The sequence below is a fragment of the Xiphophorus hellerii genome, chromosome 19 (assembly GCF_003331165.1).
Source record: "Xiphophorus hellerii strain 12219 chromosome 19, Xiphophorus_hellerii-4.1, whole genome shotgun sequence".
NCBI classification, from domain to species: Eukaryota; Metazoa; Chordata; class Actinopteri; order Cyprinodontiformes; family Poeciliidae; genus Xiphophorus; species Xiphophorus hellerii.
This window is the reverse complement of record NC_045690.1, coordinates 22074361-22093418: the sequence shown is the minus strand read 5'-3', so window position 1 is coordinate 22093418 and position 19058 is coordinate 22074361. Positions and strand designations below refer to the sequence as shown.

General features: G+C 40.7%; 3 protein-coding genes across 3 annotated transcripts; 1 reads left to right on the top strand and 2 right to left on the bottom strand.

The window, feature by feature from the left end:
- Nucleotides 1–140: 140 nt before the first annotated feature.
- l2hgdh (L-2-hydroxyglutarate dehydrogenase) lies at nucleotides 141–6432 on the bottom strand. The gene is made up of 10 exons (XM_032547820.1): nucleotides 6205–6432; nucleotides 4969–5084; nucleotides 4610–4761; nucleotides 3971–4102; nucleotides 3051–3213; nucleotides 2942–2976; nucleotides 2668–2835; nucleotides 1344–1501; nucleotides 1133–1264; nucleotides 141–1049 (listed from the first exon to the last, which is right to left on the bottom strand). Exons 1-10 carry the CDS (start codon nucleotides 6294–6296, stop codon nucleotides 854–856), a joined length of 1344 nt encoding a protein of 447 aa, XP_032403711.1. The 5' UTR covers nucleotides 6297–6432; the 3' UTR covers nucleotides 141–853.
- A 57-nt stretch (nucleotides 6433–6489) lies between these two features.
- Nucleotides 6490–8823, top strand: dmac2l (distal membrane arm assembly component 2 like). Its single transcript, XM_032547822.1, has 5 exons — nucleotides 6490–6602; nucleotides 6708–6811; nucleotides 7805–8013; nucleotides 8199–8370; nucleotides 8496–8823. Exons 2-5 carry the CDS (start codon nucleotides 6717–6719, stop codon nucleotides 8608–8610), a joined length of 591 nt encoding a protein of 196 aa, XP_032403713.1. The 5' UTR covers nucleotides 6490–6602; nucleotides 6708–6716; the 3' UTR covers nucleotides 8611–8823.
- Nucleotides 8824–8881: 58 nt separating this feature from the next.
- On the bottom strand, nucleotides 8882–18383 carry cdkl1 (cyclin dependent kinase like 1 (CDC2 related kinase)). The gene is made up of 10 exons (XM_032547821.1): nucleotides 18252–18383; nucleotides 17310–17573; nucleotides 16381–16502; nucleotides 13274–13346; nucleotides 12760–12850; nucleotides 11236–11436; nucleotides 10815–10897; nucleotides 10645–10701; nucleotides 10401–10547; nucleotides 8882–9390 (listed from the first exon to the last, which is right to left on the bottom strand). The coding sequence occupies exons 2-10, from the start codon at nucleotides 17544–17546 to the stop codon at nucleotides 9289–9291; spliced, it is 1113 nt and encodes a 370-aa protein (XP_032403712.1). The 5' UTR covers nucleotides 17547–17573; nucleotides 18252–18383; the 3' UTR covers nucleotides 8882–9288.
- Nucleotides 18384–19058: the final 675 nt, after the last annotated feature.

Genomic DNA, 19058 nt, shown 5'->3' with positions numbered 1-19058 from the left:
TTTTCTTCCGTCTCCCTATTTAAAACCTTGCATTAAGTTAAACTTTCGAGGATATTCCTTTTGAATTTTGTATATTTCATTAGTGCCACATTATTACCATGTCAACGACGCCGCACTTTAAAAAGGTGCAAACATGCATGCACATTCAATCCAAATATTTATTTCCTGTAAAAAATACTCATGTATTCATTTGTTAGTATATAAAATTAAATAACACAGAGAGATTTGTGTACATTAGTTACAGCAGTGGGTGAACTCACTGAGGCGACTTCTCAAAAAAAAAAAAAAAAAAAAAAAAGAGGTCACAGTTTCAAACGACAGAAAATGACCACAAAGAGCAATTTATAGATTCGATATAAAGTCGAATCTAAAACCAACTTAAAACAAAGAAAGAAAAAAAAACGTCCTTTTCCCCACAGATTGTGCATTTTTGTGCAGACAAATGTATTTCCGGACATGAATGATTATTCAGACATACCCAAAAGCTTTAAAAAAACAAAAAGAATCTCAGCACCACAATTCAACTAGTAGAAACACCTAATTTATGTCCACATTCTGTTTAATACCTACAAGGTAAGGCGCTAAACAAATCCATTTAAAAGTTAGAAAATTATTTCTAATTTCATGTCTCCAGAAGGTTGTGCAGAGGGTAAAGATGAGTTTCTACACGGATGTGAAAGAGTAAACATGTTTGTAGCCCGTTTCAGCACTTCAGTGATAAAAGTCTTTAAAAATAAAAAGAGTCAAATGAAAGGCCTGGCGTTAACTCAAGAGGCTCAGAAAGTTTCAATTTGTGGCTGGATTTCTCCGTTTCCTCCCCCTCCAGTTTCGTCACGCCGATCGCCACGAGCGTCTACAGCGTGAAGCGACTCTCCACCTCATCCGCAATCATTTCGCCGATGGCGAGGGAGGAGGTAGCTGCCGGAGAGGGGGCGTTGCGCACGTGGAGCACCCGACTGCCCAAATCTCCGACGCCGCCGTCGAAGACGAAGTCATCTACAAGGTTCCCGTCGCGGTCGAGGGCCTGAGCTCGGACTCCCGTCGGACCTCTGGACAGGATCAGTTGGTTAGCGCAGAAAAAAAAAAAAATCATGGGAATACAACAAGCATATAATGTAAAAATTTCCACTACCTGAGCACGTCACTTAGAGAGAGTTCGGGGATATACTTCTGCAGAATTTTAATCTGCGCACCAAGGAAAACTCCTCTGTACATTTCCCCGAGTCCATAAGTTACATTCCTCAGCACGAGCTTCTGAAGGCCTCTGCACGCGCAAAACGAACAAAAACAAAAAACATCATTAGTAGCTGCTGCAGTCCTCCAAGAAAAGCTCAGCAGATTACCTAAAGGAGAGTGCGTCTGCAAAGTCCCGGGCGTCGAAGTCGTACAGGTGGTAGCCCTCCCTTTTAAATGCGAGCACTGCGTTGGGGCCGAGCCAAACGCCGCCGTCCATCCGCGGCGTGAAGTGAACTCCGAGGAACGGGAATCGAGGGTCGGGAACCTGAATGAGACGCGAGTTAGTTCAAGATGAAACATCCCTAACAGACTGAAAAAGTGTACTTTTAAAGTAGAACGGCTTTGTAAACTATTTCATCTGTTATGACTGTTTGGTTTTTTTTCGCCTAATCACCCTTAAGATGCTTGAATCAAGGTCATATAAATGGACTGGACTTATATAGTGCTTTTCCAGTCATTTTGACCACTCAAACGCTTTACACTAGAGTCACATTCACCCAGCCGCACTAACAAACACACAAATTTATACACCGAGACGCAGATCGGTAGGCAATTTGGTCTTTAAAAGACTACTGAAGCTCACTTACAGTCATTTCAAAAGTTAAAGATTCCCCCCATACTAAACTTCCTTTTTTTTTCTAAATCCAAGTGTATTGTAAATACGTTTTTTCAACTCTTAAATAAGTCCCACTTTTAAGCAAGGATTATTTCAATATTTTATTGTTATTTATATTTTTACTGCTCGGGATTTTTCTTAAAAAGAGGAATCTAAATTAGAATTTAAGTTTCCCTCAAAGTATCTAAAAACAGGACTCAGATGCTGCAGTTGTCTCACTTATAAACATACTAGTACATCTAGAAAAAAAAAAGAATATTGTGTAATAGTGGATTAAATGTATGTTTCTTGTAATTTTGATGATTATGGCTCGCAGACATTGAAAACCCAAAATTCAGTGGTGTCTCAGAAAATGAGAAAACTGTAATAAAGCTCATTACTGCACAGAGTTTTGTATCCAAGCACATCAACGGAAAATTGAGAGGAAGGAAAAAGTGTGGTAAAAGAAGGCAGCACCAGGGAGAACTGCAGCCTGGAGAGGATTATCAAGAGAAATCCATTCCAGGCACACAGACGAACAGCAGACAAGACAAATGTTACGTTTGAATGTAACCGCTGTAAAATACTGGTTTATGAACATGATCAGTGAAACGGTTTCAATATATATATATATTTTTAAAACAAATACTAATCTCTCCTGCTGTATTGTTTTATTTTAACAGAATATATGACTTGTGAGTAGAGTATTTGAAAATAGCATAGAAAAAAACGGTGAGGATTTTTATTCACCCTAGACCCTTGTTGCCGTAGTAACAACAACAGGAAAGGTTCCTGTGGAAACACAGCTACTGCGTCCAGGCCTTCAGCAGACTCACAGGGTAGATGTTTCCTCTGACCAGGTAGTGCTTCTCTGGTTTCAGCACCAGGTAATCTCCTCTGAAGGGAACGATCCTCGGTTCCGTGCTGCAGCCAGAAATCTGCGACAGCCGGTCCGAGTAGAGGCCTCCGCAGGTCAGGACGTAACGGCACCGCACTTCGTCGCCCTGTCACAAAGGATGCGGTAAAAAAAAAACAACAAAAAAAAACTAAGGAATAGCAGAACGAAATGAAAATGTTTGGAAGCTTTTCTGTAACTTGAGTAGGTCCTACCTTTTTATTTCTTATTGCAATGGGATGTTTCATTCCTGACAAGAGAGAAAAAGATGAAAATGCAAACATAGTTTTTTTTAAAGATAGATTTATTTTCTCTGCTTCTTACCGTCGGGGCTCCCGGCTGGGCTCTCTTTGACCACGGACATGTCACTGACCTCAAACTCGGTGACCACGGCGCCGCCTGCCTCCTCAAAGTCTCTGCCGTACCCGAGGGCCACCATCCGCCAGTCAACGATGCCGGTGTAGGGTGAATCCAAAGCCATTATACCCTGAAGAAATAGCATTATGAAGTTAGCCTCTTCCTTTATGTCCATCCATCCATTTTCCTTACACTGTCCCTAGTGGGTCAGGAGGTGCTGGTGTCTATCTCCAGCTAACGTTCCGGGCGAGAGGCGGGGTCACCCTGGACAGTTCACCAGTCTGTCGCAGGGCTCTTCCTTTCTGTGTTTTCCTAAATTTAAAGGTGACCTATTAAACTCCCTTGAACAGGTTAGGATATGTCTATGGCCTATATGAATTAATTACATCTGTTTTTTTGGGGGGGGGTTTTGCACAAAATCACTCTTAGATAATACGATCTTAGTCTGGTCAGTTATTTCAGAGTTAGCTTCTTTTAGGGGCTCCTGTCACTTCAAATCCAAATAATTTGCTGCTGGCCACGCCCCCGACTCAATGTTTACACTCACACGTGAAAATGGCTGCAAACAGATGCGCAATTATACAACCGTACATCTTTGAAAAGCAGAAGTGGAGCCTCCTACACAAGCTACAAGAATGCTGCAAGTGGTCAGTCGGGAGCCCCGACTTGTCTATTCCAGCAGCCATTGTACTGCGGTAAAACCAGCTGGAGCTCAGCGTGGGTTGCCAGGTAACGGGCAGTGTCTGCTGATTTCTGATGATACATTCCAGAGCTAAAAACATTTGGGTGTTTTTTTTGTTGTTGTTTGTTAATTTTTTATAAATTCTGTATAAATTTTGTATAAATTCACATTTATGCAAAACAACAAAAAACTCAAACATTTTTACCCGGCAGTACGGCTCTCGCTCTCGGATCCCCTTGGCGTCGACAACGCTGAGGTCGCGCACTTTGTTCTTCAAGCCGCGTTCGTACAGAGCTTTCAGTCTGGGAATTTCTTCCTGCTCTACAGCCACGATTAGCTGTTGGAGGGGTTGGGAGACGTTCCGTTAGTTAAACGCTTAACAATTAAGATCTACAGAAGGATACATCTACTCATCAGCAGCATAACTAAAATTAATTTTGGAATCTTGATGCCAATGAAAAGTGTTTTTTTATTGAGCGGGGTGATAAAAAGTAAAGAGTTCAGTAAGTTTTGAGAACAAGAGTTGGGTGCACAAGTTTAGTGTATATCATCACAGGGTCAAAATTGCACATAGAGACACAAATATATAACTTATACTTTAGCCTGTGTGTGTCATTTTGACCATGTGGAGATTGGGGTAAAACTCACAATAAATGGAATTGAAATTTGAGCATTCACATTTTATTTTTGTTTTTCTTTAAATCCTAAAGTTGGATGATCGTAGCACCTACAAAAAGACCCCACGTGGTTAAAACTTAATCTAAAAAGACGTGTAGTCGTGTTTCTGTTACACATGTTTAGCTACGGACATCATCTAAAACAAACGGGTCAAAATATAACCCACCTTTCCACATCGTTTATAAGGAATCCCTTTCTTCTCGCAGTACTGGTACGCCAACGTTGCTCCTCGTACACACAGCCGAGCCTTCAGCGAGCCCGGCGTGTAGTAGATCCCACTGTGGATGACTCCACTGTTGTGCCCACTCTGGTGCGCAGCTGGTAGGACGAGAAAATGTACAGATATTGTTCACGGTGGCACAAATATTGATCGGTTTTATGCATTTCCTGCGTTTCTTTGCCTCTGCCTTGCAGAATATATCGTGGCTTTGAAGAATAGCCCAAGTGGTGAAACTGAAATCATTGCATACTTTCATTTTATTAATAATAATAATAATTTAAAAAAACATTAAAAACCCAGCCTACCAAGTTCTTTCTCTTTCTCCAGCAGGACGAAGGTGAGCGCCGGATGTCTTTGAATTAGCTCTCTGGCTGAGGCCAGGCCCACAATGCCAGCACCGACAACGGCCACATCGTATGTGCTGAAAAACACAGGCAGCTGTTCAAACTCCAACCGGACCATAACTGGGCCACAGGAGGGGAAAAAAATAGCGGAGCCTAATATTTGACTCGGTGTTTCAATGTCTAACTGAGCTTGGCTTTATAACCGAGAGACCTTTGAAGCGTCAAGGAAGGTCTTCAGAGCCGATAAGACGGAACAGAAAACTTACTCCTGGCTGCCAAAGATCTGGTTCACCGTACGGCAGCACAGCCACCCTGAACATCCAGCCAGAGCCAATATGGTGTATTATTAATAATATGATAAGATGGCCCAGTCAAAACCCAGAGCCAAATCAAATTGAGAACCATGGGAAGGATGCCAAATGATGGCCACCATTCAATCGGAGAGAGCTTGGGCGATTTTGGACGAGCATGTGAAAGAATTTTTACAACGGTGGACAATTTTCTACATAAAATCCCATTGAAATACATGGAAAGTTGTAGCTTAAACATGGAAGAAGTTGAACATTTTTTGCAGGACTCATTTAAAAGTGGCATAGCGAGGTGAATGCACATAAAAAAAAGACAGCATGATCATTCATTAACTCTTTAAATAATAAGCTAAACAGTGACGTTTCAAGGAAATTTTGCAAGATTTTTGTGTCTATGATGCTTTTTAAGAAATTACAGAAAGTCTGTGCTCTTCGAAGGTTGTTTGGTTGTAAGTACTGAAACTGAATGTTATCTGTGATGTAACCTGACCTCTAGGTGGTATCCTTTAAGGAAATTGATTTATGATTTCCTTTTAGATATGATGTTTACATAAACGTCATAGTAGTTAATGAAAGTTTCATTAAAGCAGCTGAGGAATATCTAGATTTTTTTGTTGGAAGGAGGAATATAGTTTGTACATAGCTTTATATGCATACAAATAAAAGTTTAAAGACAGACTGTAATGCACAGATCATACATGCTCACAGGTTTTTAGTTTAAACAAGTTCGCACAAAACTTTACACAGAAATCAGAAACCTAAAAATCTCAGAAATCTTTAAGTACCATCAATGAAATGCTACACGTTCAGCCTTATTTGCTTTTCTTTTAACATTCTCAGGAAAAACGAGCCTTCTCTTGTGAACGCCTCTCCTCTCTGCCAGTCTTACCTGTGGAGCCGTCTGCTTGCAATGCCCTTTAGCAGCTTCGGCTGCACTGCACAAACTGCATTTAAAACCCCGCCGCTCCCGGTTCTCATCATTGTTGGTACTTTGAAAGGAAGCTCACAGTTTTTCCTTCATGGCGCGGCGGGCGGACAGACTTTCTGAAATCTGTGTCTCTGTGTTGCTCTTTTGTTTTCGCAGCTAGCCGTTTATGTCGCTGCTGTGCGTCCCGTGAGGCAACCCCAAGACGTAGCCACGCCTTCGGCGAGGTTCGTCCGCCAGACTACTGACGTAGATACGTCTAGCCAATAGGAGGGCACGTTTTTTGTTACAGCGTGAGGTCAAGAGTTACAGAAATGGAGGCGCTCAAAACGTAAACAGTAGCTTGCGCTTTTGGAGGACAGGTGAGAGACAATTGAAACGGAGTTATAGTTTCTCCTCCTTGTTCCGCTGCTATTTTAAAGCAACCGGAGACCTAAAAATGGTTCAACTTTGTGTTTAATTTGCAGCTCACAGTTATGGGGCTGTTGTCGCGGACAGTGGAGTCCGTGTTAAAGCAGAGGGAGGGGAGCCGCAGACACTTCTGGGGTTGGCTCAATGCTGTTTTTAACAGGTAACACAGTTACACCAAGAAATATAGTAGACAACTATGCTGTTATCCTGATGCAATGCAAAAACATTCAAAGGTTATTTTTACCTAAAATATTCGCAGGTGCCACTTTTTGTTGCAGCTTTTAAATTTTAACAGTGGACTTATATACATACATACATATATATATATATATATATATATATATATATATATATACCTTCTTTACTGTTTATGTGGTGGCAAGATAGGCCAATGGCTGAAATTGGATCCGTGTCACATTGTATTTAAACCCTAAAGAAACAATAATTACCAATTAAATGTTTGTAGGAACTCAGGTTAAATTAGAAAAAAACATAGCTTGCCGTAGCATAATAGTGCCAAGTTATTTTTGCTAATAAATAAATACTTTAAAAAAAAATATATTCTTAAAATTATTCCCATTAAAATTTAGATTTTTCAAAAACTTTAATCGTGAAATAGCACAGCAGTGAAGAAAATAATTTTAAGGATTTTTAAACATCTTAACCATGGCTGCAGATTAATTTGTAGACCTCTGAAAGTGTTCTGCCTTTTTGTATGGAATGTACTAAAACAATAAAGCAGTTACAATTAGTACAATGTTATAACTGATTTTTTTTTTTTCCATTATTTAACCAGGTAAAATAAAGGAATGCATACTGATTGTTGCAATATGGTGAATAAGTGAAGAACTGACATTTTTTAAATGTGCATGAAAAGAGACAGCCATTTTTATTTATTTATTTATTGCTACTATTTAAAGTGGTTTGGTGTTCTTTAGTGCTTCTGATGTCATTTTTTTTTCTTGGACACTAGCTGCATTTTTGATTTAATCTTAAATCCAAACTAATTTTATAAATCAAATTAGGTCTTTTTTTTTATTTTATTTTTAAATGGCCTATTCTTGCTGGAACCTCAGTTGTCTTCCCAAAACATGTCTGACTTCATGCAATCAGAATGCGTTATACATTGGCTCTTTTATTTATTCCTGTTCAGGGTGGACTATGAGCGGATCAAAGCGATTGGTCCGGACCGCGCTGCAGCAGAGTGGCTGCTGAGATGTGGTGCCAAAGTGCGGTTCGAAGGTTTCGACCGCTGGCATCACGACTACAACGGACTCCCAACGGGGCCCCTCGGCAGACACAAGATCCAGGCAATCGACGCCACAGAATCCTGCATCATGTACAGAGGGTTCGACTACCTGGGTCGGTCCAGAGAGCGATCCGCTCCGTCTCCTTTCAACTCATCCATTACTTAATTCAGTTTCCTTCAGAAGCTTTTTGCTCTGCGTACTTTGTACAACAGAAAAGCAGCACTCTATTTGCTGTCGGTAGATCTACTTAATAACTGCTATGCGCTTTTGTTACAACAGTCTTTTCTCTTCGCTTAGATGGGTTGAAATATGTGGAGGAAATTAAATTCAACAAGTGTATCTACATCGAGGACGTCTGCCTGGAACGGCTGAGTTCGATAGAGAACCTGCAGGCCAGCCTCTACATGATGGAGGTGGTGTCATGTGGAAACGTGACCGACAAGGGCCTTGTTGCTCTCCACAGACTCAAGTTCGTGGCTTATGAGGCCATTTTTTTTAACTCTAAAACCACTTGCAAAGATTTATTTTATTTATTAAACTGCTAAATAAAAGCAGTAACGCAGAAGCAATTAACGACCTCTTACTTCCCTTCAGGAACTTGGAGTATCTGTTTCTGAGTGATCTCCCAGGAATCAAAGACAGGCACGCCACAGTCGAGAGGCTCCAGAAGGCGCTTCCACGTCTGGACGTAGCGCTGGACCTGGACTGATTCCAGAGCAGTTCAGGCACTCCTCACCCATTATTTACAAGTTTATTTAAAGTTAATCAGCTTATGCTTGTGAAAACGTTTAGGACTTTGTCATTTGTAATATCTTACGTTGAATACTTTCGCATTTTGTCGATGCAGACGATGGAGAATGAGAACTAATGAATGCTTGTAATAGGAATGGTTGCAGCTGTGTGTCAATAAATATTGTTTGTAGAACTGATTAAAGTTTTTTTTTTCTCCCCTTCATCATAACTTACTAAAAGAAATAATCTTAAAACCAAAAACTCACTTTAATACAGTCCATTGTATTATCTAAAAAAACAAAAAAAAAACATTTTTGGCAAACTGGGCAAGGCAGTAGAGTGTAGTTTAACCCTCAGTCAGCTAACAACAAGCAGAGCAGCGCGGCGCTCCCCTTTGTCTAAAAATATCAGCTTAAAAGTCTGGCGAAGCATACATGAACCAACCCGTCCGACTGAACGCGCTGGGTATAGTGCATAGAATCAGTAAGAGACAGCCGGCACGCTTTGTGAGGAGCAAAAATGGTTAAAAAGTTGCTGAATCGTTTTTTTTTTTTTTTTATGGATGGAAACTACAGTCTTTAAGATTCTGCCTCATTTCCTGAGCGGTTCAGAAAACGCAGGCGTCCGGCGTCACTGTGGATCAGGATCGTCGTGTTTAGATGTTTGGGAGGTGGTAGTTGAACTTGCGCAGGTTGTTGTAGTATTTCTTATTGTCCAGAACGGGAAAGATGCTGCTGCTGGTCAGCTGTGGCAAATACTGGAAAGAAAATAGTAAGATTTTAGAAGTAATTAATGATTTATCAGTAATTTATATATATATATATATATATATATATATATATATATATATATATACTGCTCAAAAAAATAAAGGGAACACTTTAAGTGTTAAACACCTGTTTAAGTGTTCCCTTTATTTTTTTGAGCAGTGTATATATATATACATACACACACACGTGGTGCCTTGCAAAAGTATTCAAACCTTTCCATCTTTTGTCAAATTATGGGCAAAAGTTTCAATTTTTATTTCTTTATTATTTTAGCATTCTAAGTGCTCAACCAGTTTCATTTATAACATTAGTAGATTTGGTTACAGTGAAGTGAATCAGCCTTTTTTTTTTTTTGCCAAACAGAAAACTTAACATGCAATAAATATAAAAATGGCTACAAGTGGCCTGATGGTCAATGCTTTAAAATATTAAAAATCATAATAATGAAATAAAAACAGACTTAAATACAGTATCTTCATCAGGAAAAGATTAGAAAACCATGCTAAATCCAGTTTTGGAAATGTTGGTGTTGTGTGATTGAAGTTTTTTTTTAGAACTGTGGAATCGCATTTTAGTGCCAATAAAGCTGCGAGTATTGGAAAATGTAAACCAGTTTTGCGCATCTAGAGATGGAAAAAACCCCCCAGCAAATCCAGTCGGGCCGTAGATTCACATCAACATCCGTTCCCTCAACTGTTCCCACAGCATGACACTGCCACCTCTCTGTTCCAGCATGAGGACGGTGTGTTCGGCATGTCACAAAATGTTAGTTAAAAGTTTAAAGGTTAGAAATACTTTTTTTTGCACAGATTAACTTTTTAACAAATGACTTCGCCAGCTTCTCTATGAAAGAAAAAAAAAATCTTCAAAACTGCAAACTGTTTATAGAAAAAAACTAAATAAATGAATCCTGACAAAATGTCCAGAAAGATTGAATGAGAGCATCTTCCCACCATTTCTCACAGTAACTGGTGGGAATCTCATCCGTGCCGCTCACCCCGGGGGGCAGGTGTCTCCGAGGCAAACGCGTCCTCTTGTGCTCTCGAGTCGTGCTCTCGTTTTTTTCCCTCATGCAGTCGAAGTAGGGATGCCGCAGGAGCTGCTCACAGATCAGCCGCTCAGACGGATCCATTCTCAAACAGCTCTGCGGGATGAATGTGCGAAAAAATGACACACAACAGGGGGGGGGCGCGGTTTCCAAAACAGGAAGTGACTTTGAGTTTTAAGAGCGGCGTTCTTACCTTCATGAGGCTCAGAGTTTGATGCGAGAGATTTGGATACTTTTGCTCCAAAGGTTCCTACAAAACCCAGCGTGACGATGCAAATCGGTGAAACTTAGAGCCGATTATTTCTGGATAAACGTTTTGAAAACTAAAAGGAACATGCGATGCAGGGAGATCGAGCCCCTCACCATCTCTGGAGGCTCCGGGATGGAAACGCCACAGAAGAACTGGTTGTTGCTGAAAACCTGCTGATGTCGAGGGATCAGATCTCCTGCGGGGAGAAAGAAAGTTCTCAGGACAACGAAGAAGTGTTTCTGCACAACAAAAGGGAGGGAAAAGTGGATTTATTGCAGCCATTGACATTTTGTTTTGCAATATTCACCAGTCAAAATTTGCAATTTAAATGCCCATCAAAAGGAAACTTTGGCTATCAGAAGAAGAAAAGTTCAATCATCCAATTGCTGCCTTTTCAGATTCTCAAATAAAATCATGGTTTTAAATAAAAAAAATAAAAAAACTTATATCAAAAATCTATTAAGAGGGTGGTGAAAGTTCATTTGAAGCCAACGCTCCCCTGTCAGGTTCGGGCCGGCAGCAGACGGGTCTCACCCAGAGTCTTCCGGATCAGGTAGAGCTGGTCCATGTCGGACTTGCCGGGCCACAGAGGAATCCCCGAGAGCAGCTCGGCAAACACACAGCCGATCGCCCACACGTCCACCGGGGGACCGTACTGGGTGTCCCCCACCAGCAGCTCCGGGGCCCGGTACCAGCGGGTCGCCACGTAGTCTGTGTAGTAGTCACACGGGCCCGCTGGAAAAACACACACACACACACACACACACAGAGAGAGAGAGAGAGAGAGAGAGAGAGAGAGAGAGAGAGAGAGAGAGAGAGAGAGAGTCATCGTAAGGAAGAGTTCATGAAAAAAAAAAGAGAAAAATGCGTCTGAATTTGTTCAACATTAACAATCTAGAGGCGCTGATTAGAGGTTTGTTTTTAGAAGGATATTCATTTTAACAAGTAGCAAGAACATTTCGTGCTACTTAACTTAGTATGTAACTAACTTGACTTAATGCCCTCAGTTTTATACAATAGGATTAAAACAAAGACATGCTGTGACAGTTTGAGGGGAATTAAAATCATTCAGTTTCAAATGACAATCATATAATATAATTTAATACTGTTATTAATGTCTAGTGATGATATTATGCATTCTACTGCAGGGACAAATTCAGCTAAAAATATTTCTTTGTATAGAATATAAAGAAATGTCTCTCACACACACCGTATACACCTGACTGGTCTGGGAATAAAACGTTAATTTAACAACAAGAACAACAACAACAAAAATCCTCCAATTTCAAAAACGTTGTTTAATGTAGAAAATATAACCTGAACTTTATATCAATTACACACATCAATAAGTCATTAAGCCATTAGGAATAATTCGTATTCTTTACTTGTAAGTAATCCAAAGAAATCATCAAAATGTAAATGAGCTTCCTGCTCAAACGAAATGATAAAACATAATACAGAAAAAAAGTCACTTAAAAAAAAAAAAAAAAATCTAAGAAATGTTCTCTGAGAAAAGTTTTCTGGCATTGAGCAAGTAGAAATAGTTTCTGGTGAATCTAGCTGACCTAAAACGAGAAACGTTTATTCCAATTTGACTTCAGACTACGAGGGGAAAAAAAACACATTTCTCTCTTTCTGTTAAGTGAATGAAAATATGCGTTTTCAACTGCAAAATGACTTTTTCCAAATTTATGTTTTCAAACAAAACGTTGCACTTTATTACAAAACCGCGCAGACAGAAAGCCGAGAAACTTTCCAAATCTTAAAACACCTACTAGAAATGGAAGCATTTTCAAAGGTTTCAAACACGAGCCCTGCGTGTAAATACTATTTTTGGAAAAAAAAAAAAAAAGGTAAAATAAAATTAAAAATAGAAATCTGAGTTAAGACATAAGTGAACATCACTTCTGCCGTAGGAAGAAATATCTCACCGACTTGACTGTCTACTATAGTCGCTGCAGATCGACATCAAAGTTTGTTGAACCGCCACTAAGTGGCAGCATCGACAATTTACCAGCTGCTGCAAAAATAAAAAATAATTTTTTTTTAAAAACTCACTGAGAATCCTGGCAAAGCCGAAGTCACAGAGTTTGATGACTTGGTGTTTGGTGATGAGGATGTTCTCCGGCTTCACGTCTCTGTGAATGCACTGCAACGACGCAAACAGCAGCGGCATCACTACACACTCTTAAAAAATAAAATAAAATAAAAAAACTGCTTCCAATTAATTCCGATTTACACCCCAAAGATGCACCACGGGGAATAAAGGAGCTGCGAGAGAAACGTCTGAGGTGCTTTCTGGGCTTTATGGGACCCCGTCGTGCCGGGGGGCCCGTGGGGCCCGTGCAGCGTTTTGTTGCGTCTAGGCGACACATTAACTGCTGCTCAGCCAAGGGGAAGGAATCCTGGCTTTAAAAAGGAGCCATAAAGCAGAAGAGCAGAGGCGGGGAGGAATTTGGAAAAAAAAAAAAAAAAAACCACACAAAAAAAAAAAACAAGCCGGGCGAAAAGCTTCGACAGCCTGCAGGACGAACTGCACAGGGAGGGAAGAAAACGCGGAGCGCTCACTCACCTTCTGCTTGTGGCAGAAGTCGACGGCTTGGAGAGTCTGCCAGGTTATACTCCTGGCCAGATGCTCCGGGACGCTGTGGAAAAAAAAAACCAAACACGGAAGCGTCAGCTCGGTCTGCACGCTCTCCAGAAAGCGTGCGTGTCGAGTGATGATTATTGAAATCAAATTAAACACGAGGGAACATGTGGTAAGTAAAGCCCCGCATAAACCTTGTCACGTTACAATCACCAGCCTGAGTGTTAACAAATAATAATAATAATAATAAAAAGTGGTAAAGTATAAAAAGTGAAAAATGGCGAAAAAGAAAAAGAGAAATCTGAAAAGTGTGGCCTGCATTTGAATTCAGTCTCCTTCACTCAATAGTCTGTAGAATCACATTTGAGTTCAGCTGTAAGATTTTTAGGGAGCATCTTTGCACATCTTGACACGGACGTTTGTTTTTAAGCCTCGCAAAGATTCTTTGCTGGATTCAGCTCTGGACTTTGACTGGGCCATTCCGACACATAAACACATTTTCTAAATGCAGGTTGGACCTGCGTTTAGTGGCATCCCTCTCATTAACTGTAACCGGCTTCTCAGTTCCTGCTGAAGAAAAAGAAAAAAGAAATCCTTCCGGCACGAGAGGTGCCACCACCGTGTTTGATCATGGGGACGGTGTGTTAGCATTTTTGTTTTTGGCTCATATTGTGTTTTGTGGAGCAAGAAAGCTCAACTCAAAACAGAGCAGCTCGCATTAATGCGTCGCTGTCATTACGCTGCAAGTGTTAGAGAAATCCAGCAAGTAATTTCTATTAATTCCTTTAATTGTGTTTTTCATAAATATTGTTTATACAAGAACATCTGTAATTTTATTTCAAAATATGTAGCTTAGTCAAAATACTCATTTTCATTTGACTAGGTAAGCTATTAAAAATAGATGTGGTAACTATTTATTTATATAAGACTGACAACACCTTTTATGAACATGAAGGAGTCTATATGAATGTTTGCTACTGTAAATAATGACACTTTTAATGCAAAGTTGACACTTTTAATGGACTTCTAATGCAACTCTTAGTGCACCTTTGCATTAAAAGTGTCATAATTTACCCAAAGACACTTCATGACAACATACACATTCATAAAGGCTCCTGCTTATGACAGTCTCATGCGCACCCCTTCAAATAACATCTTACCATAGATGCCTTTTGCCAAAAGTTTGAACTAAAGTACAGAAGACAGCTGTGGTGTGCAGCTCTGGAATTTAATGACGTATATTTAATGACAGTAAAAACATTAAAAGGACAGATAAAACAATATTTTAGTAAACAGCAGGTAACGCGAGTTCCTGGCTGTAAACTGAATGTATTAAACTTCAGTTAATTCAACATCATGTCCTTTTTTTTCTGCGCTCTCCCTCTTAACGTGAAGACATGTGTCCCCTCCAGTGGACGACGGTGAACAACGGACCTCCTGTTTCCACAGAGAGCCTCGATGCTCAGCGCCGAGCCTTTGTTGGCTCAGGGGTCGCCATCGATCACCGTTGCCGTGGAAATGGCTAATTTTGAGCCTCGGGCGTGCCGATCAATTATAATCCCCGCCCTTTCTCTCCCATCTCGTCTTTTGTGTAGATGCATGGTGGCAGAGGGGAGGAAGGAGGCGGCCGGGACACTCCCTGCTAATAGGAGACTCCGAGCGAGCGTCGAGGTCAGCATGCCGGAGAGGGCCGGCCCGTCTCCGTGGAGACGAGAGCGCCGCTCATCAAAACAGGGCAGGGTGAACGCCGACATGAGTTAGTGATGGAAACCACAACGTTTTTCAGATGACTTTGTTTTGGTTTCATTTTTGGCGTCAAGTTGCGACTCGTTGCGTTTATGTCCAGTTCAGGACTGTAGATGGCAACGAAAACATGAACTCTGAACTCCTGGAGTTGCCTTTCTCCATCCCTTGATCATGAGCTCAGGCGCCTGTCTTGGTGTGATCTCTCTCTAAATAATCATTTCAAAATAAAGTCCTTTAACAGAAGCGTTGCAGAAACAATTATAACCCATTTTAAATTGTCTATGATGTGAAGTTAATCACCTTTAATGGACCACCGGGATGAGGTTTCCTTCTATATTATTATTGATTCATGATAAAAATAATACTTTTACAACTGTTTACACACTGAAAAATCAAACAGTTAATCCAACTGGTCACAAATTATCAGATTAAGTTCATCAAAGTTAATTTATTAAGCTTCATTCAGTTACTTGGTACAGATGAACACGTTTTTAAAGTTGGAGCGTCATTTTCCTTCATCAGGGTAGACCAGTTGTTTTTTTTTTGTTTTTTTAAGTCTTATAAGAATTGTTATTATTTTGACAATAATAAGTTCCAGTTAGTGAGGTTTGAAACTCCAAAAAGCTGTGTGTATTGTCAGGATTGTTAATTCTGCAAATTTTCTCCACCTGTTCTTTCACAAGCCCATCAATACATATCAATAAATTGGAAAATATGATTAAATGTCATAGAAATCACACCACTTTATGTAACTGGTGTCCTGAAGAAGCCTGCTTTAAAACGGGCGTGTATTTTAAGCACAGCGTTGCCTTAAAAAAAACTTGTAAATAGTTTTTTTTCTTTCTTATAATTGTCACTTTTATGATCACCACAAAATATCAAAAATCCACAAAGACTTAAAAATTGCTACTCCCAGGTACTCTTCAGGTGATTCCACAGAGCTATTTCATAAAAAGAATAATTTTATAACAGGAAAAACTAAGTTTGTAGACGTGCAAAGCTGGTAGAGACAAAACCCAAACGACTGGCAGCTGTGATGGGGGGGGGGGGGAGGTTCTACTGAGGGACGCTGAATATTTATTAATCCAACAATTCTGTCATTTGCATTTGGAAAACAAAATATTGAAACCCGTTTACCACAAATGTGTGGCACCCTGTGATGCTTTACGACATAAAATACAGAGGAGTTTAAGACTGTAAAGAGATAAATGTTAAAAGGGGGATGAACACTGTTCCAGAGCGCGGCATAAGAAAAAAAAAAATCTGTCAAAATGAACAAACCACAGTGAACTCATGAGCTTCTGTTTACGACAGTCTGCGCAGTGAGGAGACACACACACACCCACCCGGTCGGGTGGCGGTCCAGCTCGTCCAGGACGGTGTGGTCGCAGTACTCGAACACCAGGTGCAGCTTCCGCTTCCGTCTGAACACTTCCATCAGGTTCACCAGGTTGGCGTGCTTCAGTTGCTGAGCAAATACAAAGACAGAACACCGACGTTTCAGTCAGGAGAAAGCTGACCGGAGACCCCCGGGGCTGACGGCGGCGTCTGCGCTCATCCAGGCAGTAAACGGGAGCTCGTAAACATGCCGTTGCCCCCGACAACCTGCCCCTATTTATGAGATCCTGCTGTCCGGCGGACCACCAAAGACCCCCACCGCCCTCTGCATGACTAATTAAAACGCCGGCGAACGCACAAACGTGTCTTTTGTTCGCTGCAAAGCAGACTTTTTTATTTTTTATTTTCTTACAATAGAGTTCAGTTTGTATCGTTGCACGCAAGGCCCTTGGATGATTTTTGATTCCATAAAAATAGTCTTCATCAGGCAACTAAACCTAGATCTGTTGCAATGAGCAATAAATCGATTCATCGCATGATGGATTAAAACAAACTAAATAACTTCCTATTACGTGATTAATCGTTTCTGTCTGCTGCTTTGGTCTCAACAAGCCCTTATTTTGAAGGACAGTTTTGCTTACAGAGACTTCAGAATTAATTTCATTTGTTGTTTCAGTTGTTCTGTTCATTTGTTTTGGATATTTAAAAATATTTGTGAGAAACGAAGGTGTATTGACCTTTGAGAAAGAGCTCTTGCGTTTTTATGCCCTTACAATTATATTACTTGAGAACGGTCTCAAAAGAACAATATTATTGTTTACTGCAATCATTTCTGTGACAATTTATCATCCATCAAAATGAGCTAACCTTTTTTCATTCTTTTTATTTTTTTTATTTTTGCCTTATTCAGGTCGCTTGTGATGCAGTCTGTTTTCACCTTGAGCATCCTGATCTCCCTCAGCGCGATCTTTTTGATGACGGGATCGTCCTCGGACTCCACGAACTTCTTGATGGCGACGATCTGCCCGGTGTCCCTGTTTCTGCACTTGAAGACGACGCCGTACGATCCCTCGCCGATCTTCCCCATCTTCTCGTACTTCTCCATCCTCGTCCGAAGTTGGGCCAACAAACAAAGGCGCACTGCACACGCGCGCTCGCCCTCCGCCCTTTGCATGCAGGGAGGCGGGAGCTCCCTCTGCAGCTGGAAAACAAGAGGGAAAGGTTTGGCACTCGGAGGGAAAACAGAGAGCGAGAGTGAGAGTAATCTGACCTTCCGGGTGCTTTTGTAGCACTAAAGCGCAATCCCCAAACAGAACTAAGTTTACGTTTATGGACACTTTTGTATCTCTGCATCACACGCAGGTTAACGTGCAAAACGGATCTGATTGGACAAAAAATAAATAAAAATAAACGATTTAGACCCATCACCGAGCGTAAGCATGCCGGCCTGTTACCTAACAGTGTGTTAAGGCTTCTCTGTAGAGACCTAAATGCTTCAGGTCACCTTTTAAACTCTGGAGAACATTATACGGTTCTCCTAACAGTTGGATTGCGTAAGGAAACATTTGCAATGCAAAGTGTGTCGGGTTATTTCCCTTGGGGGTTGCAGAGAAAGAAAACAAACAGAGAGAACCAGCAATCAAAACAATGCACTTCAAATCAGAAAATAGGACAGTTTAAAATAATAATAATATTAAAAAAAAAGAAGGAAAAAAAAGGTGCAAATATCTACATTTTTTGTATACCTAGAAAAAAAAAAGTGATTTCATATAGGATGGAAAAGTGTAACCATCCAGAATGTTAGGGGAAAAAAGCATACATTTCTGTGACAATATCAACAGGAAATGTTTACTTTTTTCCAGATTAAAGCAACACTTACTGGTTTGCAGATGTTTATTCAGGCTCCTCTGCTTCCCCCCCCCGCAAGCAACCTGGAGGAAGGACAACCGCAGATCAACTGTCCCACAGCTGCCACAGGGGGATGTATTTAAAGCCTCAAGTCAGAAATAATTTACTCCTCTTCCGGTCAAGATTTTCAAAATAAAATACCCTCCCCACAAGCACTGGGCTCGACAAGCAGCAGCAGCAGGTTCTTAAAGACGCATGTGAATGACGGGGACGGGCTCCCTGGAGCTCTGTTTGTCACAAATCATCTGGGGAAGGTTAAAACAATGAACTGTATGTTTATTTTTTTATTTTTTTATTGGAAAACTAATTCAGATTTACAGTTAAACAGGAGGCGAAGCAACAAGTTAACATTTTGTATCTGAACCTTGTTAATGCACAGAGATTGGAGCTTGGCAATGCTTTGTCAAAATGAGACAGCCTTTTTTATTTAAAAGAAAATTCACAGAATATAATATTTTACTCCATAAATTGATCAAATCTGTTAACTGATCATTGGATTTTCAAGTACGATACAAGAGTGAGGGGTCAGCGTGTAACCACGGTCAGCAGCGTCCGATCAAAGACGATGATGCTGCTGTTTTTGCTCCAACGTTTTGCAGCTGCTGCCACTGTCGGCTCAGTCGTAGCTGCTTTATATCCTTCACATGGAGGGAACTCACCGGTGAACACGCTGAGGTTAAGGAATGATCGTTCATACAAACACAGGGCCGAAAAGCAGAACCTGGGGGCTCGGGGACGAAGGGGAGTAAAGAAATTTTAAAGAAAAGTTAATAACCTT

Excerpts from the sequence above, each read along its gene's own strand:
- cdkl1 (XM_032547821.1), bottom strand. The coding sequence starts at position 17,546 with ATGCAAAGGGCGGAGGGCGAGCGCGCGTGTGCAGTGCGCCTTTGTTTG. Across the intron at positions 10,898-11,235 it reads CCTGATCCGGAAGACTCTGG|GAGATCTGATCCCTCGACAT; the intron begins GTGAGACCCGTC and ends TTCTCCCCGCAG. Across the intron at positions 9,391-10,400 it reads GGAGACACCTGCCCCCCGGG|TATTTGCCACAGCTGACCAG; the intron begins GTGAGCGGCACG and ends TTTTCTTTCCAG.
- l2hgdh (XM_032547820.1), bottom strand. The coding sequence starts at position 6,296 with ATGATGAGAACCGGGAGCGGCGGGGTTTTAAATGCAGTTTGTGCAGTG. Across the intron at positions 4,762-4,968 it reads GGAGAAAGAGAAAGAACTTG|CTGCGCACCAGAGTGGGCAC; the intron begins GTAGGCTGGGTT and ends TCGTCCTACCAG. Across the intron at positions 1,265-1,343 it reads GCAGACGCACTCTCCTTTAG|AGGCCTTCAGAAGCTCGTGC; the intron begins GTAATCTGCTGA and ends TTGCGCGTGCAG.
- dmac2l (XM_032547822.1), top strand. The coding sequence starts at position 6,717 with ATGGGGCTGTTGTCGCGGACAGTGGAGTCCGTGTTAAAGCAGAGGGAG. Across the intron at positions 8,014-8,198 it reads CAGAGGGTTCGACTACCTGG|ATGGGTTGAAATATGTGGAG; the intron begins GTCGGTCCAGAG and ends CTCTTCGCTTAG. Across the intron at positions 8,371-8,495 it reads GTTGCTCTCCACAGACTCAA|GAACTTGGAGTATCTGTTTC; the intron begins GTTCGTGGCTTA and ends ACTTCCCTTCAG.